We start from the raw sequence: 27,029 nt of genomic DNA, 5'->3' as shown, positions 1-27,029 counted from the left end.
TCCAATTGGCCTAAAGAATCTTTGTTGGCTATATTACAATTGGGAGCTATTGATTTCAAAACTGGAATTGAATCATCTATCGCTTTATAATCTTGTGAGCTATAATTAGTTATTTTCTTGATAGATTCGAGCAATACCTCTGTTACATTTGATGGTGACCCAACAAACTGAGTGCCGGTGGAAGTGACCATGCTAGTATTGACCTCTGGTAGGTCTATTTGTGTCTCCATCTCTTTAAGCACTGGTTTTCCTGCATCATTTCTTACAGGTGGCATCTGTTCTGGAGCCTTTAACTCTGTTGGTTGCTCTGTTTGTGTTCCAGATTCCATCTTTTTCTCTGAATTTGCTGCCGGTTGCTCTTTGTTTTCTGATTTATCTGTTGTATCCTTGTCTACCACTATGTTGATTTTCTGAGTATCAACATTCACAGTATATAGGACTTCAGGATTATGATTATTATCCTCTGTGTCCATGCTCTCATCTGTCGGTTGATCTTCTGCAGTTGTAGTTTTTACCGGTGGAGTATTTAAAGGAGGTGGGGGTAAGTTGTCTCTAATCTTGATACTTGGTGGTCCACCAACTTTACCTTTCCCTTTGTCCTTTTGATATACCAGAATGGGCTTGGGATTCCTATATTCTTCTTGTTTTTCTTTTTCAACCAAGAATGTATCCCAACCATCTTCTGTTTCCTTTGAAACTTCAGTAACTCTACCTGCCATTAGTGATATTTGCCGGTGTGCAGTGGAAAAAACTGTTCGGTTGGCCTGAGCTATCAAATCATCAATTTCCTTAGGTGAGTTGACCGGGTATACTGCAAGTAATTTCTCTATTTTTATTTTCTTATCCAACTCAATTATTCCTTGCCTTCTGGCCTCAAGTCTTTTATATAATTCATTAGGAATTTCATTTAGGACTTGCATCAAAAACTTTTTATACATGTCCATGTGTAATATAACACTCTCCTCGACTTGTCCTTTCTCATCATCTGATAGGGTGTCATAGATTTTCCCTATGTTTTTCAATTTACCTTCCTCTGTGATCTCATTCAGTAATATGTCAAAAGGGGCCAAGTCAGTGTTTGTCTTCTTCTTTTTGGGGGTCAGCTTCTTCTTAGGTGTGGCTTTCTTGATCGGAGACCTCACAACTTGTTGCTTCTATCTTGTCCTTCTAGGTAAAGGAGTGGATACCGGTGAGGGGTCTCTTTTCCTAACAACTCTTTTGAAAGTTGCTGGCATATCTCCTTCTGAGGAAGTATCTACCGGTGATAGATGAGTTTCAGGTTGTTGGGCTGCCAACTCATCTTCTGTTATGCTGGTTTTCTTTAGTACATCTTCCTTTATGGCTTTTGCTTGTCTGGTTCCTTTCCTCACAAATGCCTCAACTTTCTTTACTCTCTTTTTTAGATTGAATTTGACTTTCAATGGTCTCAGCACTACCAAATACTTCTTCCTTTGGTTCATTGGGGGCTTCCAAAAGTCCTTCCATCTCTGTAACCCAAATTGTTCTTGGGATGACTGCTTCCATCCAGATCTCATCCTTTTTTATCACAAAGCATATAACATCCTTGTATTTGTTGACAATTTCTTGTGATAATCTGATTCTTTTATTCATTCTAACCTTTAGTGCTTGAAAATACTCATTGATATTCTTTTCTCTGTTTTCACCCATGTTGTTGAATAAGTCAGACAATTGTTTTCCTACCGGTATGTCGAATCCAAAGTCCTTGTTGCCTATACCGGGAGCCTGTTTGGTTATGTGTAGCATTAAGCATACAAGTAAATTTCCAAATCTAAAGGTTCCTTTCTTATCCTTCTTGATTTTTGCCAAATTGTCAATTAACTCATCTTTTAACCATTCACAGATATCAATTTTCACATTGTCCTTAACCATGTCATAAGCACTCTTTATGCATAAACTAGAAATTGAGTTAAGCCTATTAGCATGAGTTGCTTTGTAACCTAGAATCACGCTAACAAATCTAACATTTGTATTGGTCACATCATTAACCCTCAATGATCTTTTGTCGGATGTTGCACCAGTTAAGTTGGTTACCAAGTCATTGGAGACCTTCTTGCTTTTGTCGGGTTTGCTACCGGTGGAAGGTAACCCTGTTACTGCTTTCATAGCTTCCTTTGTAATTTTATGCACTGAGTCAAGCCAAAAGAATGAACCATGTACCCTACTCAGAACTATCCTAACCACTTCCTTGGGAAATTCAGGAATGCAAAGGATTTTAGTGAATCCTAGGGTTTCAACAATTTTATGTTCAGGTTTCACATTCCCGGAGTTGTCACATATAACAGACTTATACATGTTTTTGATTTCTTCATCACCTAATTCCTCTATGTTGCAATGAATATACATTCTAGGGTCTTCTGCATAAACAACACCTTTTGGAATTTTTGAAAAAGCACCTGTGTTGTCATCTTTCTTAGCTACCTCGGGAACTAGCTGAAACACGGGCCTAGGTCGTTTTATAACCTCGACTACTGTAGGGTTTGCTATGAATTTAGGTGCAGAGGAGGATGCCATGATGATAAATACCTTTTTCTGCCTTTGAGTGGATTGATTGCTGAAGTGCTTTGCCTCTTTGCTCGGAATGACTTAGCTTAGAAATCTTTGTGCTCTCTGAAAGTTTGAAATCACGGTGAAATGAAATGGAGCAAAAAACCTTATTTTATAAAGTCTTTTCTGCTACCTACCATATTAATTGCTTGCCGGCAATGTATTAGCTTAACTTTATTTGCCGGTAATGAAGGATTTTCAACTTCTTTTCTCTAACCGAGGGAATAATAGCACGTGTCATTTGATTGCCAAACCCTCAAGATAATTTTCTTCAATTTGATGAAGAACATCCTACCGGTGGAGCGTTGCTCTGTCCTACCGGTGAAGCATTTGTTGGTTCTACCGGTGGAGGAGTAACCCCAATATTTATATCACCTTTTCTAATCCATTGCTTTGAAAATTCTTGCTTAACCACTTCAACCTTTTCTTTACCTTTCAAGCTAGTACTTTTGTTATCTACCGGTGTACCTTTACTTCCACAAAATTTAGCAATATGACCAATCTTGTTACATGCATAACAAGTTACATTATTTTTCTGAATAGCTTTCCCATAACCTATGCCGGTTTGTGTTCTGCATTTATTTGATAAATGACCAAATCTTCCACAAACATAAACATCTTACATTCATTCTGCAATTTTCAGAGTTATGACCAATTTTGTTGTATTGACCGGTGGGAGGATTGATGTTCTGATAATTCCTAGATCTACATTCATTTGCCCTATGACCATATTTATTAAAGTTAAAGCATTTTCCATTGAATTTGTAAGTATTGGAAGGTCTTATTGGTTTGCTGTGATCCTGGGTATTTGCAGTACCGGAGCTTTCTCCAACTTCAAATCCAATTCCAGAAGTGTCACCTTTGGGTTTTTGATTCTTCAATAAGGTACCATGTTCTTTTGAGCTTTTCTTGAATTTTTCTTTGTGTTGATTTGCAGTTTCCAATTCCCTTTCCAAGATCTTTTTTTGTCTCATTAGTTCATTTGAGTCATTTTGAGTATGCATTAGATCTGTCTTCAACATGTCATTTTCATAGCTAAGTCTTGTGTTCTCATTTGCTGCATCACTTAATCTTCTGGTCAATTCTTCTTCATTCTTCTTTCTATCCTCAATCTCTTTGCAAATTCTCAGTCATATCCTGCATTTCATTTTTTGTTGTCATGATCTCTTGTTTCAATTTGCTTATCATATCATTTAGTGATTCCTTTTCATCATTCTCATTTTGCAATTTTTCACAAAGTTCTCTTCTCTTGTTTCTTGTAACAATAAGATTTTTTTGAAGTGCCTGAATAATGTCCTGAGCTACTTTTAAATCATCTTCTAATTTGATATTTTTCAACTTCTAAGCATCATAGTCAGTAAGAGCTCCTTCAAGTTGCTTCATCAGATTTTCCATCTTTACCGGTGTCAAGATCTTCCTCAAGCTGTTAGGCTTCTGAAAAATAGAGGACCAGGCTTTGATACCAATTGTTAGGGTTCCCACAGATACTGAGAGGGGGGGGTGAATCAGTATCTGACCGGTATTGAAATTTTCTTAAAACTGAATATGCAGAACATAAAGTAACAGTATACCGGTATGCAAGAATAAATGCAAATAACAGAATCAAAAACATCCACATGAAAAGAACACCATAACACAAGATGTTTAACGAGGAAACCTGGTGTGGGAAAAACTTCGGTGGGATTTGTGACCCACAATATTCACTTACTGGCCAATAAGGGAATATTACTTACAATAGGGGCTTGCACATGCAGGAAGGTCAACAGCCTAGAGCTCACTGCTCAATAAGAAGTCACACTGACTTACAATGAGGATTTACACAAATCCAATATTCTGTACTGCTTTACAATAGCATCTTCAATGCCAGATTCAGTACCGGTTCTTGCTCTGTTCTTTACATATACTCTTGACCTACAATTCGCACATTAGGTCTACCTTATAATTTTTATGCTTCATATCCATATGCTACAAATGCTTACAATGATCTCTTTTATATACAAGAGTCATTTTACAATTTTCCAAGTCGGCTTACAATAATAAACAAAATATTACATATCAAAAATCCTGTCGGCCTCAGAGCCGGTATACATGTTCTTTTCTGTGCTGGTGTACATCTTTTGTGCCGGTGCCGGTGTAGATTGATCTTGCTGATGCCCCCAATTTATTTTTGAGCATTGAAATACTTTTTGGAGTTGGGTGAAGGGCATCCGAGAAGTCACGGTAAGTGTTGGGGTTGTTCCGTAGTGTGAGAAAGAAGCCTGAAGCTAAGCATTGGCGGGGAAGCCATAAGCCGTAGAGGGAGATGAATTATCAGCCTTTGGAGAGTGTGATGGAGGATTTGAGGTGTCTCCTAGCCTTTGTGCCAGAGGGTTGTGGCCACTTCCCGGCATGAATGGTACGCTTTGAGGAACTCGGAGTATGTCTCGGTTGGACGAAAGGTTGCCTTGGTGGATGCACAGAGGGCTCGGGAGGAGCTGACCACCAGGTTGGAGGCCGAAGTAGCATGAGACTTAGCTCAGCGTACCTGGGAGTTGGATGCCGAGAGGGTAACACAGGTGGCTATCGAGGACAAATTGGCTAGGGAGACAATATCATTTGAGTAGCAGTTGGTGGAGGCTGAGACTGAAAAGCGTGTTTTGCAGACAAGTTTGGTTTAGGCACAGGAGGATTGTGATGTCAAAGGAACCACTAATGGTGAAATCCGCACTTGAGCATTGGATGGTAGCAGAAAAGGGTTTTCAGGCGAGGACGTAGCAGGTGTATGAGTTCCACACTCGACTAGCGTTCGCAGTTCCTGTAGTTCTCTACCTTGGTTTTGTTTAATGTCATCTCTATTTTGTATTAAGTCGTCCGGAGACGACTTCTTTTCTTGGGGGGGATGATGTTGTCAGGAATAATCATTATGTTATGTTGTCATATTATGTTTATGTTGTCGTCGGTAATAATGAGTTACGACAGTCAGTTAGTTAGTCGTCCCGAAGGGCAGTTGGACACGACGGTTGGTCGCACCCCTTCGAATATTATATATTGCATACCTTTCCTTCTTAGTATCATCATGATAGTGGTATTTGGGTGTAATGTTATAAGTACTTGATGTACATGGACTGTTGAATTAATATAGAGACTGATTATTTAATATATTTCCATTATGTTCTATGCATTTACTTTCTGCATTTAATCGTTTACCGTATGTGGCAAACAAGCTTCACGATCTATGTGCACAGGTAATGAAAGACATTTTTCAGATGATGTCTAAGTTGGAGACCATTGAGGAGAAACTGGATCAGACTTCTAATACTTTCAAAAAGAATCTGGAAAGTGTTGAAGAGAGTTTGACAATCTGGTGTACATCTCCCCATTAGGATGGGGACCCCCTCTTTTTATTTTCGGTTTTTCTTTTCCCTTAGCTAGGTTTTCTCTCTACTTTCTAGGTTTTGAGTGAGTGAGTGGTCGCCTGGGCTGGGTAGATTAGGGTTTCTTTCAAAGCTGAGTGCAGTCTGGATTTGCGAAGTCAGCTATTGTCTACCTTGAACCCTAAGGTTGTCGCAAGAGGTTTTTTACCTTTCAGAGGAATGAGGATGGGTAGATTGAGTGAAAGAGATGGTAGGTCTCAGGCAGGGTAGGCCTGGAATGATGGTTTTTTTGTAAGTCCTATTTTTCCTCCAGGTCAAAGCCTATTAAGCAGAGTCAGTGGCCAAGGGGAGACTCAGGAGGTGATTTCAAGGACTAATGAGCAAAATCACTTGATGAGGATTGAAGAAGTCTTGGAAAGTTATATCCAAGGCAAGGAAAGAAGGTTTGAAGCAACAAAATGATGGAAGTTAGCCTAGAAGAGGAAATTCGCTACTGACGAAATTCGCTCCTGACCTTTCCAAAGGGTCCAGAGCGAAATCCTCACCTGCCTTCAATTTTGGCTTAAGACATGGAGAATGAAAATTTTGAGCTAAGTGAATGGAAAAATGACATGAGGGTGAATTGAGTACGAAAGAGGTGTGAAATCAACCTAAAAAGATGAATTTCGCTCCTGACCCTTCCAAAGGGTCCAGAGTGAAATTCCAAGTAGACACCTTTTTTTATCCTGGTTTGCTCAAGAAGTCTTGTGGTCAAGGTTTTTTCTTGCCTAAAAGTGATTGAAAACATTAAATGATGAAGATTTTGACCTAAGGCATGGATGTCGCTCCTGACCCTTCCAAAGGGTCCAGAGCGAAATTCAATTTTCCTCCACTTTGCTCCAGGATATGACCAAGATTGTTGACTTTTGAGGTGTAATTGAGGAAGTTTGATACATGTTTGCCTTGGAAAAGAGTTTTTAGACTTTGAAATGATGAAAGCTAACCTGGAAAGAGAATTTCGCTACTGACCCTTCCAAAGGGTCTAGAACGAAATCCTCCATTTAGCCTTCTCTTGGCCTTAAAAACCTAGTTTGACCTTGCCTAGACCTAGTTGGATGATGTATTGTCTTGAATGCGATGGAAGGAAGTTGAATTGATCAAGTTTGAAGGAAAATGAAATGAACCTAGGTGAGAAACTAGCCAAGGATTGGGATTTTGCTCCTGACCCTTCCAAAGGGTCCAGAGCGAAAATCCCCTTAAACCTCAATTTCTCACTTATCAAGGCCAAGTTCATAGCTTCTAAGGCATGTATGGAAGTGTTTGACTTGTTCTAGCCTCAAGGAGTGACTTGAGGTGGAGGAGATGAAGGATTTTAGCCAAGAAGGTGAATTTCGCTCCTGACCCTTCCAAAGGGTTCCAGAGCGAAATTCTTGAAAACACTCATTTTCCCCTTAGCCAAAGTCAGGACCAAGATGGGGATGAAAGGAGTGTGGTCTATGTTTGCTCCCAAAACAAGATTGAAGTTTGAAAAATGAACAATCAAGCCCAAATCATGATTTTCACTCCTGACCCTTCTAAAGGGTCCCGAGCGAAAATCTACCTAGACCTCATTCCCTTCCTTGTTTGACAAAATTTTGATTTGCAAGGCATGTTGTAAGGAAGAATGAGGTTGAAAAGATGAAGAAACAAGTCAAGAATGAGAAATTCGCTCCTGACCCGTCAAAAGGGTCCAGAGCGAATTTTCTCAAAACCACCTTTTTTCCCAATTTTGTGCCAAGCCTAGTGTAGAAGACTAAGGTGAATTCAAGAAGGAGAAGTCCTTAGGAATGACTTTAAATTGCCAATGATTATCAAATTTGAAGGAATTGAGCTAAATAGTGAAAATCGCTCCTGACCCTTCCAAAGGGTCCAGAGCGAAAATTCTTCAATCACCTATTTTCCTTGCAAAATCAAGTCAAACTTGGGTTTTTATAGCTTGGATGAGTGAGGAGAAGTGTTTTCTTTCCTTTCAAGGTTGATTCAAGTTGAAAGGATGGAAGAAGAAGACTAAAAAGTGATTTTCACTCCTGACCCTTCCAAAGGGTCCAGAGCGAAAACCCTAAAAACCACATTTTTCTCCAAAATTTGAGTGAAGTCAGGCCTAGACAAGGGTGAGAGAAGCCATTTGGATTGCCTTGGAAAGACTCTTGATCACCAAAAATGCAAATTTTGAGCTAAAACTTGAAAATTGCTCCTGACCCTTCCAAAGGGTCCAAAGCGAAATTTTGGATAGGTCCTATCCCTGGCTAGGTTTTTGAGCGAATTTTCCTTTTTAGGCCTTGTGAAGATCAAACAAATGTTGCCAAGTTGAGAAGTGGATTCAAAATGAGGGAGTCTAGATGAGTTGAAGTGAAGGAGATTGAAAATTAAGCCTAAAAGGTGAATTTCGCTCTTGACTCTTCCAAAGGGTCCAGAGCGAAATTCACAAAATGTCATGTTTTCCTCCAAGATGGTGTCAAGCCAAGTCAGTGATCAGGTGGATTTGCCTTAGAGATTGCCTTAGAGGAGATTGTCAATGAAACAAAGGTGAGTTTTTGACCTAAAGAAGAAATTTCGCTCCTGACCCTTCCAAAGGGTCCAGAGCGAAATTCTCATCATCACCTAATTTGCCCATGTTAGAAGTTAAAGAATTGAATCCCTGGGCTTTGTTGAGCTCAAACTAGCATATGCTCACCTTTGAGAGGATTTCGGAGTGAAAAAATAAGGCAATTAAGACAAAATCAAGGAAATCGCTCCTGACCCTTCCAAAGGTTCCAAAGCGAAATCCTTGGAGATGCCTATTCTTCACCTTATTTGGGCTAGACAAAGACATGATGACAAGATCAAGGTTGTGAAGGTGATATAGTGACAAGATCAAGGTTGTGAAGGTGATATAGTGACAAAATCAAGGTTGTAAAGGTATTGGTAGATGGAGTAAATGAACCTAGGTTAGAAGTTCAAACAAGCCTCCTTGGAGTAATTTGAGCCTTCCTCATGCTTTGAACATTCTAGTGCTTATGGAGAATGTGCCTTCATCAAACCTTGATCAAACTTTGGCATCCACTAAGCTTACATATATCCCCCCATTAAATCGCTAATTAAACCTCATTTATGAAAATAAAACAAATTCGCATGAGCTAAAGCACTTGTAAAAATGAATTAATTAATTTTTTTTCAAGCCTTAAAATCAAAATCCACACTTTGCCGCTCAAAGCATTTTATTTTTCCTTTATTACCAAGTTGGCCAGCTTGTAAAGGGGTTTTAATTTTATTTATTTATATATTAATCAAGTCGGCCTATTAGCAAAATGAGGTGAGTGCCCTATAAAAGAAAGGTTTGTTTTGATTTTTTTAAAATCATTCATTCATTCTTTCTTAGCCTACCTTTTAGAGGAAGCTATAACTGAAGCTTTTCATCTCCCAGAGCAGAGAGACATGATATACAAAAGTTTGGAAGGAGCTAGATCTATCTATGAGGATGATCCTAAATCCTGTCTGAACTTCATCAACAAGAATTGGTTACTCAAGAGTAGACCTCGCTTGAACAAGATTCCCAATACGCCGCACATAATTGATTTCCAAGAAGAATTCAAGGACTTGATAACCATGCTCAATTAGGTTACTGGTGCCTCTCAAGCCTTTTTCTTCAACAAATGGATGTTCTTCTTCATACAAGTGATTGTCCAAGGAAAAGGAAAGCTCAATTGGGCTAGAATCATTAGTAATAACCTGGATGTGCAATTGAGGAGGCTAGCCCCTACCAAGTCATTTCACATGAGTTCATATGTTATATATTCCTTATTCAGGAGTTTTGAGTATGCAGGGCTACCACATAGAGGAGTTGTTGGAAGAGGACCCGGAGAAATAAGAGTTTGTGATTCTTATGTTCAACTACATCATCCGCCAAGGAATGACTACAAGATAATCAATGACACCTTCACGATGTATATCACCAGGACATTGCAAGGAGGGATTCATCACCGATTGTCTCTGGAGGGACAAGAACTCGTGAAGAAGCATGGTGGATGGTTCATTCAGTTTCCAAAATTCACCTATATCAGGGTCCATGGATGCCCTTCACCTCCCTATATGTTGCCAAGGTATCCTATAGATAGGATAATATTACTTGAGGTGACCAGACAGTTGGCAGCCTATGCTAGAGCATCGAGACATAAGCATGGAAATGGAATCCCTGTACCCATTCTACTAGGGAATTCAATTTAAGTATGTCCTAATTCTCAAGCCGCGGAGGATGTAGAAAAGGAGTTATCTCTATATTCGTTCACATCCCTTGCCTCAAGGGGGAATTTTGACCCTCATGGTCACATGGAAGAGATAGTCGGGAAGAAATAAAAGCATGAGTTTCAAGTAGAGGACTTCTAGATGAATATTCAGGATGATATAGAAGTAAAAAGAAAGATGCATTCCAGATTACCCTTGGATCTCATCAGGAAATGTAAGGTTTATAGAGTCGCCGATCAAGCCCAAGACAGTGGAAGATATCTCCAATCTTCCTATGAGAAGGAGGATAAAGAGGTGAGGATAGATTGGAACGAGCCCGAAGTTGCAGACTTAAGAGCATTAATGGACCCCGTTTTAACTTGCACTCGTAGATGGGTGGACGTACAACATCAAAAGTTGAAAGAGCAGAATGTATCTATGACATTCACCCTGGAAACAAGAACAGAGGAAGGAGAAGCAAGTGTGAGTGAGAATGCTTCTCATTCCAAGGGATCGAAGAGAAAGGAAGGACCTAAGAAGATAGAGCCTTCCAAGAAGAAACAAAAGGTGAATCCTGATCGTCCACTGAGTACATCTTCTAGGCATGAAAAAGAAACAAGTCAAAGAGGAGATCAAGGACAGATAGTGTATGAGATTGATGAGTCTATGGAATCTATGGTGTAGAATGATAAACAAGGTAAAGGACAAACACCTCAGCATTCATCAAGCCAATCTCTCCAGGTTGGGGCTAATGAGCAACAAGAAGGAAGGAATGATGATGAAGCAACATCCCCCTTTAGAAAAGATAGACCTCTACCCAAGGAAATACAAGTGAGGGAAAGAAATTCTTCTATTCCAGATTGGCTAAAAGAAAGACTAACAAGGGTAGTTGTGGTCAAAGAGGAAGAACAAGTGTTCAACTTGGAAAGTCTCATAGGAAGTTCTCATGAAGAGATGGAAAAGAAGAAGGCTACGAAGATGTCAAAGGTAATTAGATATGAAGCAGGATCCAGAAAGGTACAGATAGCTACACCAGTGGTAGACAAGTATGAGGATGAGATTCTAGCAGAGGAATATGATCTAAAGACATTTGATCTTGGTCCACTTACCTCCGAGCAGGCTATGGAAGAAGCAAATGATTCAATGAGAGCACTTAATGACAAACTCAAGGAAGAAATGGAAAAGAATAAGAAGCTAGAAAGAGAGGTTAGTGCTTGCAGAAATTACTTTAGTCATCTTAGTCAGCCATTCAGACGAAAAGATCCAGCAATATCACCTTTGCAGGCACTTCCTCCTGCATCGGTAAATGAGGCAGAAAGGATGAAGAACTTAGCCCAACTCATGAATTCTTGGATTGATGAATCTCACAAGGTCGCCATTGAATTTGCAACAAGGATGATGAAGACAGTCCATTGGGATATCCAGGTTCTTGAGATCATTCATAATCTATTAACTGTGGATGCATTCGTTCACACTAGAGATGTTGTCATCTCGGTCTTGCAAGTGATAAGAAGGACATTGAGACAGATTCTAGCACAAGAGAAGATAATGGATGGAGAAGCCCATAGCCTTCTGCAATGGTCAACTTTGCTCCAGATGAAGGAAGTTCTTTTCGAAGATATCAATACCAGATGCAGCCGAGTTGAAGACACCATCCACCCTATTCAAGACAAGGTGTTTGATGTGTTGTGTACGATCCTTGACAAAAGGATTGTGTTGGTTGAAAATTTTGTACACTTGGGGGAAATATACAAAATTGTGGTTTCAACCACAGCACACGAATAAAAACTCTCCTAATTAAGGTAAGGCTCCCCCTATCTAACTAAAACTGAAATAAAAACAGGATGGGACAGCAGTCTTCCTTCTTTTTTCAAGAAAGACAATATCCTTTTCTCTTCACAGCAAAGGACAGCGATTGAAAATGAACAGCAGTAACCACTTTTAAGTAAAATGAGAGAAAGGAAATGAAGTTTCCTGAAAGCGCAAAGACTTCCGTCACTTCCTTCGGGACGGGACAGCAATATCAAGCTCAAAGACTTGACTATTGAAAGTCCTATCTACCCTTTGCTATACTAAATTTTACAATGAATAAAAGACGACAGCACAAAGATTGGAATAATTTATTCTTTTAACACAAAGACAAGAACTAATGCAAGCTCAAAGACCTGCTGCTATTTCTTATCAAACAATAATTTTTTCTCGAGAACAGACGCAAGCTCAAAGACTTGCTGCTCCTTCTAGAGTTTTCCTATTTTAATTAATCTTCTCTACTTGCAGCTCAAAGACTTCAAATCAGATTGGACTAAGCTCCTTTAGAAACATTTTGCATAGAATAAATAAAAAGAATGAAACAAACTTGTAGATCAAAGATTCAAAACTTGAGTAATCTTTCTTTACTATTTCTTCAAAACCTTTAATTCACATACATAAGCTCAAAGACTTCTTGCTGTAAATTTGGCAAAGTTTTTGCTTGCTTTCCCAAAAGATAAAGATTACAAAGGACCCTCTCTTCTATTTATAGGAGAGGAGCCTTGAGAAAAAGGTGGGAGGATCCTAACCAACTTGAGAAATTCCCTCAACCACCAAGACCTATTCAACAACTAATTATGACTTCATTAATTAACTAAGACTTATTTTAACTATAGTCCTAATCCAACACAACTTGTAGTTGCCTTACCAGTAATTACAAAAATGCAAGTGATGACAACTTGCAATTACAAAAATGCAAGTGATGACAACTTGCCGAAAGGAAAACTACAATTCTGAAATTACAATTTTAAAATTTTACAACAAGTGTTAAAAACACTTAAGTTGCAACTCTTGAAGATACGAACAATTCGAACTTCTGAATAAATTTCTGCAATTCATCAGGATCTGGTTCATGAGTGTTCATAGCCACCACCCTAGTTTTTACGATGACATCATGGCATTGGCATAGCGTGGAATTGCCTTTTTCCAATGCCGACCGGATTTCCTGCAACTCAGTTTGATACTTAATCAATATTTGAATGGAAGCGATTGAGAATTGCTCACTTCTCCATTCATCATGAATCTTGAGTTGCAGATCTGCAAGAACTTCTTCCTCGGGCAGCAACTCATCATTCTGATTCAAAATGTCGCAGGATGTCTTTTTGCAATGGGAGGTTACATCTTGAAAGACTGCTTCACGCAACTTTAAGGTTTCATCAATTTCTTCAATGAGTGATTTGAGAACAAGAGATTTGTTCTCCAGTAGTTCCTCATATTCAATGTACGTGACCCTGGAAGGAATCACGTCATACACCTGAAGAACGCCCAACTGATGTTGAGGCATCTTTCGCCAAGAAACTAAATTTCCCTCAACCTTCTCCAAATTTAGCTTGAAAGCACTCAAAATTTGATTCAACTTATCTTCAATGATCTCCAATTTAACCATCGTTTCAAATACCTGTCTTATGACTTGTGAACATAAGTCATGCAGTTGATCAACCCAGGTGTCTAAGGCTTGAACCTTGTGGGCGGCTCTCTCGATACCTTGGATTGGTTCGCTGACCCTAGAAGAAATAGGTACTTGGCCTTCTCCACTTGAAGGTTGAGTAATACTTTGGATAGCTGCCATGAGTCTTTGATTCTCTACTTCCAGTTGATCTTTCTTGGTCAACACCTCATCATACCGTTGTACCAATGTAGCCACTGTGTGTTGAGCATCGTGCTTGACAAACTCATGAGTCTACTTACCCAGTTGAACTTTGGTGATCCGATAATCAGTTGCTTGCATTTCTTCAACTGGTTTATCTGATATTGGTTCAGCAATCTCTGCCACTCTCATCCGGTTTTCATCAACGATCACCCTTGAAACTGTCTTTGCCCTCTTAACAGTTTTAGGTTTTGATTGTTTCAACTATTGGTAGTCGAAGGGATCAGGTGAGATCACCTGCTTCTTCCTCTTTGCAGTGAAGGAGCTGAGCCATGGAGGTAAAGCCATTAACTCTAATTCTGGAATAGAGGGAGAAGCAGTTTCTGTTTGAATAACGGTGGTGACCTTGGGAGAAGTGTCCGTCTGGATAGCCACCATAGTCTGCTGAGTGACGACAGGATGTGATGAAAACGTCATGAACTCATCAAAACAGGTCATAGAAGTGTCAATATCAGACACATGTACATATGAAGGATCTTCTGAAAAGATATTCAACAAATTTTCCTGAGGATGGCCTTGAGATGGTTCTGCTGCTGAAAGTGGGAGGACGTTCTGTGGAGATTCTGAAACTGAAGGGGCAGATTGTGAGCTCACCTCTATCACAGGAGGAAACATGGGTACCTCAATAGGAAGTGAAGAAAGAGAATTATGTGGAGACTCTGTAGAAAGTGACTGAGGAGCTTTATCAGATTGAGTTTCTTCCTCTGAAGCTTCAGGATCAATCACATGAATTTCCAACTGTGGCTTCTCCTTGCCTTGAACTGTTATTTCCTCAGGAGGAAGCACCATTGCACGGCTGACTCACAATTTTATCCTCGTACTAGAAGAGGACACACCTTCTTTGTTGTCTAGTTGAATTTCAGACTTCCACCCAAGAGGACCTGTAGAATCATCTTCTTTCCCAACCTTAATCTTAATGAGCTTGACACCATTATTCTTTAGTCAAATATTGGTATTGGCAAGAACTGACTGAAATCTATCCAAGATAGAAGTGCTTTCCTTGTGGGACCAGTGGATAGAAGGAAGCGGAGCCTCATCAACATTTTGATTGACAAACTCAGGATCAAGAACGTTACCATCATCAATCATACCTTGTGGAATGTTCACAAGGTTTAGATCCACAATTTGTTCTGCAGTGAGTCGGCAGTAATCCATCTTGCGAATCTCCTTTTCAGTACGAAGATCAGCCCAGATATCTTCTATCCGGTGTACATGGATGAAGGTCTTCTTGATCTTCTCCTTCATGCCTCGGTAATTGAAATCAGCTCTAGGTTTGAATCTTTTGAGTCTGATTTCCTGCAACTCAGTCTCCATAGCCCTGGCTTTGATTGAAGTCATTAGAGAATATTGACCAATCTTCAATGGGTTGTTGGAAGAAATACCCATGCCAACCTTGTGCTTAATTGACTGGTGTGTATGCACAGCCATGATCTGCCTTCCCAATTCCATGAGAATAATCTTATCTGTTGGGTACCGTGGGAGCATGTAAGGCTGCCCGCCATAGCATCCAACTCTCATGTAGGTAAAAGTTGGAAATTGGAGAAACAAACAACCATATTCTTTCACCTTTTCCCATGCTTCATCTGAGACTCTTTTGTTTTTCAGGTTCTTGTCAAATTGACACAAATAATGACCAAAGAAAGCATCCTGAACCCTTCTGAAATGAGACCTACTTGATCTTAGAGGCAACTGATCATAATATTCCCAAACCGGTACAAGCATGCGGTCACCCTTGGTGGAAAGACCTGGGAAATGTATAAGTGACGCAGCAATATACACTAGATATGAATTCATGTAGAAGGTGAAGGTAGTAGGGACGGCTGCAAGTTGCTCACACAAAGCATCACTGATGATTTCATCCCAACAAATGTGCTGAGACTGCCTTACTAACATAATAAATTGGTACATCCAAGGTTCAAAAACATTGGAATGCTCCAATCCCATCATACGGCTAAGAAGAGTAATAGTATCACCGATCTCATTCTTGAAATCAGACCGATATAACTTTGCCCATCTGGTAAGCGCGGTGCAAGGTTCATGAATCCATTTGTTGATATGACGCTTACAGTCTTTCTCCCTTTTGGCAAAGTATTCAGCTGCACTCTGCTTAGAGATCTCTATATAAATGGTTTCGGAAGGTATTTTGAAAACCCTCTCTATAGCTTCTGCATCCAGGCGAATGATCACTTCCCCGTCATCATTTCTAACGACTCATGTCTCTTTGTCAAAATGATGAGCACATGCTAGAATAAATTCTGGTTCTAGGGCAGCAACTGGAAAGGATGCGGCATGATGGATATGGCTGTCCAGCAACCGTTGCATATCACCCTCCTTCGGATCTTCAATCCTCTGTATGAATTCGGACATGTCAACATGCCCTATCTCAGTATCCTTGATATGATCAAGGGAGGAGGAGATCTGTGACTGCGGAACTTCATTCTAGTATTTATCATACCTGTATTTCATCTTTTTTGGAGTGGGAGATGATGATACATCTGTCATCTGGAAACAACTGGGAATGCTGCAATGTAAATCCAAGAGTATCAAGGCAATATCAAAGTCAGTATCTTTAGGCATTTTCACTCCTCCAAATAGGAAAGTTCAACTTTCGTACTTTGGATTTGTGAGAGGAAATATAAGAGGTGGAAAGATAAGCTTTTGACTTATGTCGGGTTTTGAAACATGTTTTGCAAGTACACAAGAGGAAAGAACAAACGTGCAATCGGGTTTTGAAATTCCGAATGCAATTATACTTGCAAAACACGAAGCATGAATAAATGGATGGAGAATGAATTTTCAATTTGGAAGTTGGGAAGAACACATTTGCAATTGGTTTTCTAAATCCAAATGCAAACTTATTTACAAACTGAAAATCGAAAGAATGGACGGGAAAAAAGGTATTTAGGCATGCAGGAAATGATGAAGATGATAAGTACGGATGAGGGAATTGGAAGTGGATAGATAAAAATGAATTTCGGGAAGATCACTTGGGACTTTGTCATGCCAAAAATGGGAAGGACTTACAACTTGCAATCCGGATTTCAAAACCCGAAATTGGGAAGGACTTGACTCTTTCGTCATTGAAACTTGATATTTTGGACTAAAGAAGGTTAAGTATTTGTCCAAAAAGGGAAGAATGCATCTTGAGGTAGAACTTTTCACACTTGCAAATTTCTTTGCAAATTGGGAAGATTGCAAATTGGGAAGAACATATTTGGAAGAACACATTTTTCTTGTTTTGAAACTTGATCTTTTGGATCAAAGAAGGTTAAGTCTTTATCCAAAAAGAGGGAAGAACACATAATTTCCTCTTACTTGCAATCGGGTTTCTAAAACCCGAATGCAAGTAAAGAAAGAGAATTTTCAAAGGGGAAGAACAACTTTTACTTTACAAATTTCTTTGTAAATGGGGAATTTCCTCTCATAAACCCAATATGAACATGAACAAAACCAAAACTAAAACAAGGAAATGCAAGGAAAGAAACAAGAAAGAAATACAAAAATAAAAATTACCTTGAAAAGATGAGGAGAGATCCAAGCTTGTAGAGTCAACCAAACATGGAAGATGAAACCCTTTAAATAGAATTTAAACAAAGGAAGAAACTTAGCCACGCATGGTGACCAAAGAAAAACCGATTTGCTATAAAAACGCCATGAAAAATGCCAAGGAAGTAGTTCGAAAATGATTTGATTCATCATTACATACAAGAGAAAGCAAAAATGATTTAGAATTGAAAGCATACCTCGAATGAGAAAGGTGCGAAACTTGCAAAAAACGTGACTGGTTTTTAGGGCGTTTTTGCAAATCGATTCCCTAAAATGCGCACAAAACGGTTTGAATGAAGCTTGAAATCCAACGCATTTATGATTAAATCAAAAATGCCTTAGGAAAGAGCAGATTCGAACCTCCAAACCATGGCAAATGGCACAAATGCATGATTCAGAAAAAAAAACGTTGAAGAAGACAAATGGCGAAAATCAGTTTGATAGATGCGTAGAACAAGGGTTTGAATCCTTCAAAGTTGCAGCAAATCGGCATTTGGAAGGAATCCCTATCCTTCCTCCAAAAAATTCAAACCCAAATCAGTTTGCAAAGGCATGGGAGAAATTTCGGGTTTTAGAAATGGAAATACAAGTTTTAAAAATGTTCATATTTTTGCCTCTAAGGCAAATTTCGGGTTTTAGAAATGGAAATACAAGTTAAATTACTTGTAATGGGGAAATAGAATTCCCTTTACAAGTGATTTTACTTAAAACATGTAAAGGGATTTTAAAATCCCATTTACAAGTTCTATTTAAAAATAAAAAATAACTTTAAGTCATAAAAACATGTAAAGGGGTTTTAAAAACCCATTTACAAGTTTTACAAAACACTTAAGTCATTCTACTAGTAAAGGGGGTTTTAAAACCCTTTTTACCAGTTTCCAAAAACTTGTAATTGGAGAAAAATTCCCCTACAAGACCAAAAGCTTCAAGGGGGTTTTGAAAAACAAATTACCGGTTACTGGTAATTATCGAAAAATTCCCCTACATTGAAGCAAAAACATAGCAAACGGCCTTGAAACGCGACGAAATTCGAAACGTAGCTTGGGGATGGATCAACAATCAATCCAGTCCAAGGATGGGGTGAATTTATACCTCGGGAAGTGTGCCATAGAGTAAATTTTTTCATTTTTTAATAAAAATTTCCATGTGATAGCCCAATTTTTGAAATCAAAAATTGAGGACAACAAATTGAGATCGAGACAGATGTAGATGTCCAAGAGTTGGAAGATAGGATCAGGATCATTTTTTGCAAGGAAGAGAACTTGGTCACAGAGGAGCAATGAGGTCGGATGTATGCTACTATGTTCCTGATTGAGAAAACAAAAGAGCTAGAACCTGGATGGGAGATGACTCTTCTCGCTTCTTTTGATCAAGTCCTCCACTTCGAAGAACGAATGAAGAATCTTCATGAGATTCCCATTGCTGAGATTGAGGGGATTATGTCCAGATTCATTGAATATGCTAGAAAAGAGCATAGGAAAGGGAACAAAGTTCTAGATGAAAAGTTGTTATAAAATGATGTGGCAACTTAATTCCTATTGGGCTATGTCTCCTCATTATTTGTGCCAATTCTTATTGGCTATGGATTGATAATGTTTATCTAAATGGGGACATTTTTTGTAACAAACCCTAATTAGGGTTTAGGTGTCAGAATCTCAGCTGTTGATCTTCTTTTGATCCAGGCTGTTCATTGTATTTGAGAGTGCTATATAAGCCCTCGCTCATTTCATTTCAAGGAGTTAGAGCGAGAGAGAGAGTTAGAATTTAAAAGTTTAATATTGTCAGCAGCAGAAAAATAAGTAGTGAAGAGAGAAAGTTGAACAATTGTTGTTTTATTTGGCTATGAGATCAATGAAATATTGAAGTTATGGTGTTTTATTGCAATCCTTGTGGCTATTTTCATGGTTGTTTATCTTCTTGAATCACTCTTAGTAGAGATAGCATTTAATTTTTAAGATTGAAAGACGAATGTTGTGCTTGATCTTTGGTAAAACTCAGAATCCAAACCACTAGCTCCTTACTGATTATAAGTAAGCCCTGTGTGGTCAACTGGAAGCATTAAGATTGTTTGAAAGTTCAATCATTGTTGTGGTATTGATATGTATCTTATTGATAGTATCTATCCCATTGATGATTTGAAAATTATTGAATCCCCTTAGAAGATCGCACCAATTCCAGTGGAGTTGTAACCTTTGGCAATACTGAAATTGGTAGAGTTTTATCAAGACCAATCTTCATTGAGTCATTCTTAGGATTAGTTTAGTCTCACCTCCTTAAAACCTTTATCTTTTGATCTTTTTGAAACATCAGTTAGTATTAAGAGAATCTTGTTTCCTCATTAGAAAAGTAATTATACGAACAAGCTTTCCTTGAAAGTACGTAAGGCCCCTTGTAATACAGTAAACACAACGACCACTGGTGCTTATCCACGAGTAGAGATCCTACATAACAGAACCTTGAAGTTCTTCCGATTGATCCTTCTGCCATATCTTCAGCATTCGGGAACTTTACTCAAGAGAGGATAAGATACCTCTGGGTATTTTATTTTGTGTTTGGTCGTGTACAAAAGACACATCAACACATACCATGCCCCAACAACAGCTGAGTGTTTTAAAGGAGCATGCCATCATCTCTTCTAGGGTCATGTACTTGGAATTTGAAGAGCTCCTGGAAAACAAGGCCCTTGTTCTAAAATCCCTCATTGAGGAGATCGGTGATGCAAAGAGATTCCGGGGTGAAGTTTTCCGAGATATTGTCTCACATTGTGAAAGAGCTTCTTGCAACATAGTAAGTCAAGATGGAGAGTTGATTCCAGAAGAAGTTCTTGCTGATTTACAAATGAGGATTCATAATGAATGGATGAGCGAACAATTCTTGGCCGCTTCAATTCAGATATTGATGAAACACCAAGCCTTTTTGCATGAAATCCAATCTATCCTAGATAAAAACAACTCTGTGCTCTTCCGGTGTCATGACACTATTGTGAAGACCATGGTTGTTGCCAAGAACACCCATGAACCGAATCCCGATGAACTACAAATGAGCATCCAGAAGTTTATAGGATTTGTGTCTTCACGTAATGCAACTTAAGTGTTTTTCAACACTTAGTTGTATTTTTCCACTTTTGTAATCTTTAGTTGTAATTTTGTTTTGACAAGTTACATGTAAAAGTATTTTTGTAAAAAGCAAGTTAACACATTACTTGCACTTTTGTAATTACATGTAAGACAACTACAAGTTGTGTCCAATTAGGACTGTAATTGGAATAGGTCTTAGTTAGTTATTGAATAAGTCTTGGTGGTTGAGAGAATCTCTCAAGTTAGTTAGGATCCTCCCACCTTTTTCTCAAGGCTCCTCTTCTATAAATACTTGAGGGGTCTATTGTAATCTTTATCTTTTTGAAAGCAAGCAAAAACCCTGTCAAATTTGCAGCAAAGAAGTCTTTGAGCTTTTATGTGTAAATTGAAAGATTGAAAGGTATAGAAGAAAATTACTCAAGCTTTGAGTCTTTGTGCTATATTATTGAGTTGGTGTTCCATATTTCCTTCTTTGCAAGTGTTTCTTTGAGAGCTTAATCGAATTTGATTTGCAGTATTTGAGCTACAAGTATTGAAGATTAATTTAGTTAAAGTAGAAGTTCTATTGGAAAAAGTTGTAAGCCTTTGTTCTTACACTTGTTCTTAAACAAAATTCAGAAGTAGATTGTGTGGGAAATAGTTGTGAGTCTTTGAGCTTACACTACTTCTCATTTTTTAAAGAAGAAAAGAATAAGGTATTTCAGTCTTTGAGCTGTCATAACTTGTTTTTTATAGCATTAGTGTAGAAAAGGGTAGATAGGACTTCATATAATCAAGTCTTTGAGCTTGATATTGTCGTTTCGTCCTAAAGGAAGTGACGGAAGTCTTTGCACTTTCAGGAAACTTCATTTCCTTTCTCTCATTTCATTTGAAAGTGGTTACTGCTGTTTATATCAAATCGCTATCCTTTTCTGTGAAGAGAAAAGGATATTGTCTTTCTTGAAAGAAGAAGAAAGATTGCTGTCCCATCCTATTTTATTTTCAAAGTTGTAGTTAGATAGGGGGTGCCTTCCCTTAATTAGGAGAGTTTTACTCACGTGCTGTGGTTGAAACCACAATTTTGTATATTTCCCCAAGTGTACAAAATTTTCAACCAACACTGATCAGCTCAGATCATAATTGTTATTGAGTTACAGGCAGTGACATTGGTTTCGGGGGTGGTATGCATAGGGATGTGCTTAATATGTGTGCTTGATATTTGAGGCCCGATAACATTCCTATGCAAAATTTAATAGTAATATAAATTTAGATAATAATAATAATAATATAATTATAATTATTATAATGTTTTATAAGAACTGCATCTGCAGTAATATAATGATAATATCTGAGAATAAATAATGTATATAAATATATATAAAGCTATATGTATTAATAATAACTATTAGTATATAAATTAGATAGAATGTTTAAGATTATATCAGGAAGAAGCCTATATTCTTCATTATCACTGATTGGATTCATGTTAAAGATAGTTTTGTCTCCTAATCAGTTTAGTTTAAGCCAAAGTATGTCGAGATGGATTAATTATGGTTAAAACAAACCTAAACTTAGTAGGGGACATTACAGTTCAGGCAATTGTGGGCATCACCCACTCAGACACCTCCTAGCACGGAGCCTCTGACACCTTCTAGTGTAGTGCCAGCAACCGAGGTAGTGCCCACAGTGGAGGCCATGGGCCAGCCAATAGACACTCCAGAGATGCCCATGGAAAAGGCAGTCGAATCAGAGACCCCAGATGCAACCACAGATGCGTGGTTGGACCGCTACCAGGTGACTCCCATAGCACCCATTGTCCTTCACCTCAGCAGTCACCAGTGTTGCCACAGTTAGAGATTGTGGATTTGGACGAGGGGAGTTCACCCCAGAGGAAGTCTCCCCTACTGGATATGGCGGTGTTGGGAGAGGATTCTAGGGCTATTGAGTCCAATCAGCAGGTAGTGTCTGCGATCCGGGGTGACTTGGGTGTTGTGGAGTAGTTTCTGGTAGAAATGGAGGCCGGTGCATGGAGGATGGTGGCCTCGGTTCAGGACTTGGCTTTGGGGAAGACAAATGAGGCAGTAGAGCATCTGATCACGTTTGCTATAGGGGATGCACTGAGGAATTTGTGAGGTGTTTTGAATCCAGGGGATGGTCTACCTAAGATGCCTGCCATGTTGGAGGAATGGAGGTGTCCGAAGCCAGTTGGGGAGAGCAAGACGCACACATTGCTCGAGAGGGTTGAGCAAGCATTTTGGGATAGATATTTTGAGCTCTGATGGGCCCAACATTCAGCAGTAGGGGTTGAGGCCGAGCAGGTGGCAGTTATCACCGCTCGGGAGGAGTTAGCCACTGGGATCTAGGTGGTAGCAGAGGAGCTAGTCTAGCAAAGGAATCGGGTGATCGCCATGGAGGAGCAGTTGGCCAAAGAGAAGGTTGAGTTGGCCCAAGAGAAGGCTGAGTGAGCGGTAGTGGAGACTCGCCTTGCTTCAATTTTGGAGATGGATAAGAAGCATAAGGAGGTTATGGAGGTTTTGATCATGGTGAAGACTACCAGGGAAAGAGAGTTGTTAGCAGAGAGAGATCTCTAGCAACGGAATTAGCAGGTCCACCAGTTGAGGGAGCAATTGGCTGCATCTACCCCACCTGTATCAAGGACGCTCTCTTGGCTCCCAACTCCTTAATTTCTTTTGTATTGTTGTATTCCCCATTTTGTTGTGTGTCGTCCAGAGACGACTTTCTTTTTTTGGGGGGGATGATGTTGTTGAGTAAATTAGTATTTGTTAAGTTGTGGTCGAGGGGTCGGCGGTTAGCCAACGGTTGGCACCGGCAGCAAGTCAACACCCATATATATGTTTGTGTACCTATCCTCAGGGGATAAGGATGTTGATGTTATGTTATGTTATGTTATGTTGGAAATATATTGTAATGTTGTGATCAATGAATATACATCTGTGAGTTCTCTACATCTTGTGCATATGTGTACTATTCTATTTTACTTGCATTCTGTTATGTTCTGAACACGTACCCTACAAGGAAAAACATGGGTCTATTTTTGAATAACTAAGTTATGCTTCTAGATGTTCTACAATTTCATTTACCTTTTTGTTTGCATGCATAGAATCTAGCTTATTTGTGAAATCGGGAGGTATGGCCCTCATTGCTATCTTCATTAAGGTATCATATTGTAGATTCGAGTCATTGTATCCTTTGGTTTATGATACTTGGGACTCTCCTACCTAATTGTATAAAGGCACGTGTCTTCTTCCTACTCAACCTCTCATCGCACTAACACACTCAAACAACTAAGATTTAGCTTCATTACACAGTGTCAATTTCATTACATTCAATACCATGTCTAAGTGTGTGCAAAATCATTAGGTGCTATTAAAGCCACATTTTCAAAGAATTTCCATGGTTTTTTATTTTCTTTATGAAGGTGGAAAATCCTTTCATTGTATACCAGCATAGAGGAACTTATTGACAAACAAAACGAAGTGTTATATGCACTGTGTATGGTTTGCTTCAAGGTTCATGTACATTCCCTATAGTTATATTTAATAGGCACCTCAAGGAAGGACCCCCTTGGCTTGCAAAGCCTAAAATCAAATAATGCATTACCCACCTTAGCAAATTGGTCCATTGTTGTCCTACCTAATCATAAGTTGAAGGACTCTTGCCTTGACTATGACACCCCTTGCACTCAGAAAAAGCTTGGTTTTAGGGATTTGAGAACCTACAACTTTGAGCACCAACAAATACCATTGAACGAGTATGATCCTTCCTCTCTTTATCACCATTTTTGCCTAAAGTGGCCATTTGAACCTCTTTCCCTCATAGCATCATCACTCACATTTGTTATTCTTGAATGGAATGCTAGAGAGACTGTGTAAATTATTCCATCACTTTGTCTTCACCTTCTAGCCTTCATAGATGAGTCATCTTCTATTTCACCCTAAAGCCCTCAACCATTGAAAGCTTAACTTATCATTGTTTGCCATTTCTTATCCATGAATGATCTGCAAACACAATTAGTAAATAACTTAGGCCATGACCCGATAACTTGACAAATTCATAAGAAGGATCACTTGACTAACATTGACTAATCCACATGAAATTCAAAGTTTTGTAGGAGTACTAATTTCGGTACTAACGAATAGTAAAGGGAAGGCATGAAATGTGATGAATGTACAAAGGGGAGTTACGCTTCCTAGTGTCGTGCAACAAATACTATCTCCCACAGTATGAGAATGGGCATTTATTTGCAACCGGGTAAAGCAGGGAAAATATCTAGCTGCCATGACAAAGGCCTCCATTCATAAAAGGACTAGGAAATCACCATTATCAAATTTATCATCTCAACAGAATACAAATTGAGCTTTATCCTAGTGGATAGATGTCACCTTCAATAAAATTCCTTCCATTTTCAGACAAAATAATTTCATCATTACTTTCATAATTAACCTCTTGCCTAAGTATTCATATTTTTGTGTTCTGAAGATAAATTTCAGAGTGAAGAATACCTCAATCTCTTCCCAATTTCCTGTACTTCCCCAGGTATTCTGGGATTGTCTTGCAGTGCTAGTAATCAACCTAGACAAAGAAACGAATACTCATAAGATTCTACACAGAATGGTTACTCAGAACACAGTTCACTATTATTTTCAATAGAATACCACTACTGCTGTTAAAACGAGGCAAATTTAGACCAAAACGTAATCTATAGTGGGCCCAGTACAACAGTTACCAGAAGATAGCCTTACAAACAGTGATAAAGCTACATAAAGATCTAGGAAAAGTCCTTGACAGAAAGCTCAACGGGAAATTAAAATAGATTTTGCAGGATGTTGTGTCCATTGTCAATAAAATAGATTCTAAACTGTTATACAATAAACTCCCTCATAATGTATTCCTTAAAAATAAAATACTGAAGTTGCTTTCACATAGGAATTTAAAAATTTATCTTCCATCTTACTACATCATATTTGACTCTTGTCCCTTGACAATTCTAAGATAGGCAGTGATAAACATTAGCTTGATGGTCAAGTAATGCATCAAATATGCAGAGCAACAAACAACTAGAGGTATTATTGTAGAAGCCTATTCTTCTGCAGTAAAGATGACAAATACTGAAGTATAAAATTAATAAAGATGACAAATACTGAAGTATAAAATTAATCTTGTGAATTCCAAGGCCTGTAACTTGCTCAATCTAATTCTAGGATTGAAAAGGAAATAGACAAGCTAACAGAGGTAGTTGTTGAAGTTCAAAAGTGCTTAGAGAAAGCTTTCTTCGAGCTAGTAGACTATATCAAGAAATATGATCTAACCCTATCACTAAGTACTATCTAGTAAAACATTTACAAATGATTACTTGCAGTTGCAATGCATACAGGTGCCAAAGAATCAAAATAAACCTTCTAAAGAGCAATATGTGGCAAGCCAAATACTAGATATTGTTAGCCATAGAAAAAGGTTACATTAAGATATCAAACTAAATGCCAGGAGTAAAGAAAATAGCATCTTGAAGGAATGGCAGTGAAAAAGGCTAAGAATTACACCTAGTATCTTCTTTTCCCACGTAAAAATAACCATAATTCTATCTCATACATAGTGAATGATTGATAATTCTCAAAAAGCAAAATGAGATAGATAGCTTATAATACATCAAAATGTTTTTGAATCTCCATTTCAACTTTAGAAAGTGTGTTATCACTAGAACATGCCTAATTTCAGAAAAAATCAAAGCCATTGTTTGTTTTTTTTAAATCTTACCCTGTTTCCTTCCTATACTAATTCCATTTATGGATATATGTGCTTTCCTAGTTTATTTTTGAGTTGTTTTCCCTAGATTTCACAGGTTTGTGTTCCTATTTCCATAGTGTTGTTTGAATCCCAGGTTGAAGGAACCTATTTATATTTGTTTAAGGCCAAGTTGAAGTTAGGAAATTGTTTAGCTAAGGTTCACTTTTCTGTAAACTGGTTTTAAGTTTTCAGCACATCCAAATTCCTTATCAGACTCCCAATTTGTTTATGTCTTGTTTCTTAAGTTCCTTGTGTCCAGTTGTTTTCTTGCATCCACTTTACCCCCTTGATGTCATTTTGCTTTGATAAGTTCATGATTCATCATTGGATGAATAAAGAAACGAACCTACAAAGAATTTCTTTTTGATCGGTTTGTGAAGCTGAGAATCGAATTTTAAATTCATTTAATCTATCATCGAATTTAATTCATTCTTTATGTCAAACTTCTCTTTAGTTTAAATAATTTATAGTATTTATACCAAAGTACCAAAATTCATCAGGTACTCAACAAAGTCATCAAGTCCTAAGGGAAGCCTAGTTTCATAAGGCTCGAGGACTCGAAGGTGAGGCCTGGCAAGTCTGGTTATACTTGCTAAACTCATGAGTTTTGATTTATAGACTTGGTCATAGACAAAGTTTATCACTTTAAAAATGGTTCTAAATTATAGGCCATCATCCTAGGAAAAACTGAAACCTTTGTTCCAACTAGAAAATCTATTAGTTTATTATTAGCTCAATGATACCTAATCATGGCAAATGTCAATGCATTAAAAAAAATAGTTATTTATATGACCATGCATTAATGTGCAA

The 27,029-nt window shown here is 38.4% G+C and overlaps 1 protein-coding gene across 3 annotated transcripts in view; it reads right to left on the bottom strand.

Annotated features, from left to right (window-relative positions):
• Positions 1-27,029, bottom strand: part of LOC131039282 (uncharacterized) — a 240,790-nt gene that overhangs the window by 158,068 nt on the left and 55,693 nt on the right. For all 3 annotated transcript variants that reach the window (XM_057972155.2, XM_057972094.2, XM_057972020.2), the window contains one exon: positions 24,938-25,007. In XM_057972155.2, coding sequence (XP_057828138.1) covers positions 24,938-25,007 — 70 coding nt within the window. The remainder of the gene's footprint in view (positions 1-24,937; positions 25,008-27,029) is intronic.

The sequence above is a fragment of the Cryptomeria japonica genome, chromosome 9, assembly GCF_030272615.1.
Source record: "Cryptomeria japonica chromosome 9, Sugi_1.0, whole genome shotgun sequence".
NCBI classification, from domain to species: Eukaryota; Viridiplantae; Streptophyta; class Pinopsida; order Cupressales; family Cupressaceae; genus Cryptomeria; species Cryptomeria japonica.
This window is presented reverse-complemented; position numbering and strand designations above follow the sequence as displayed.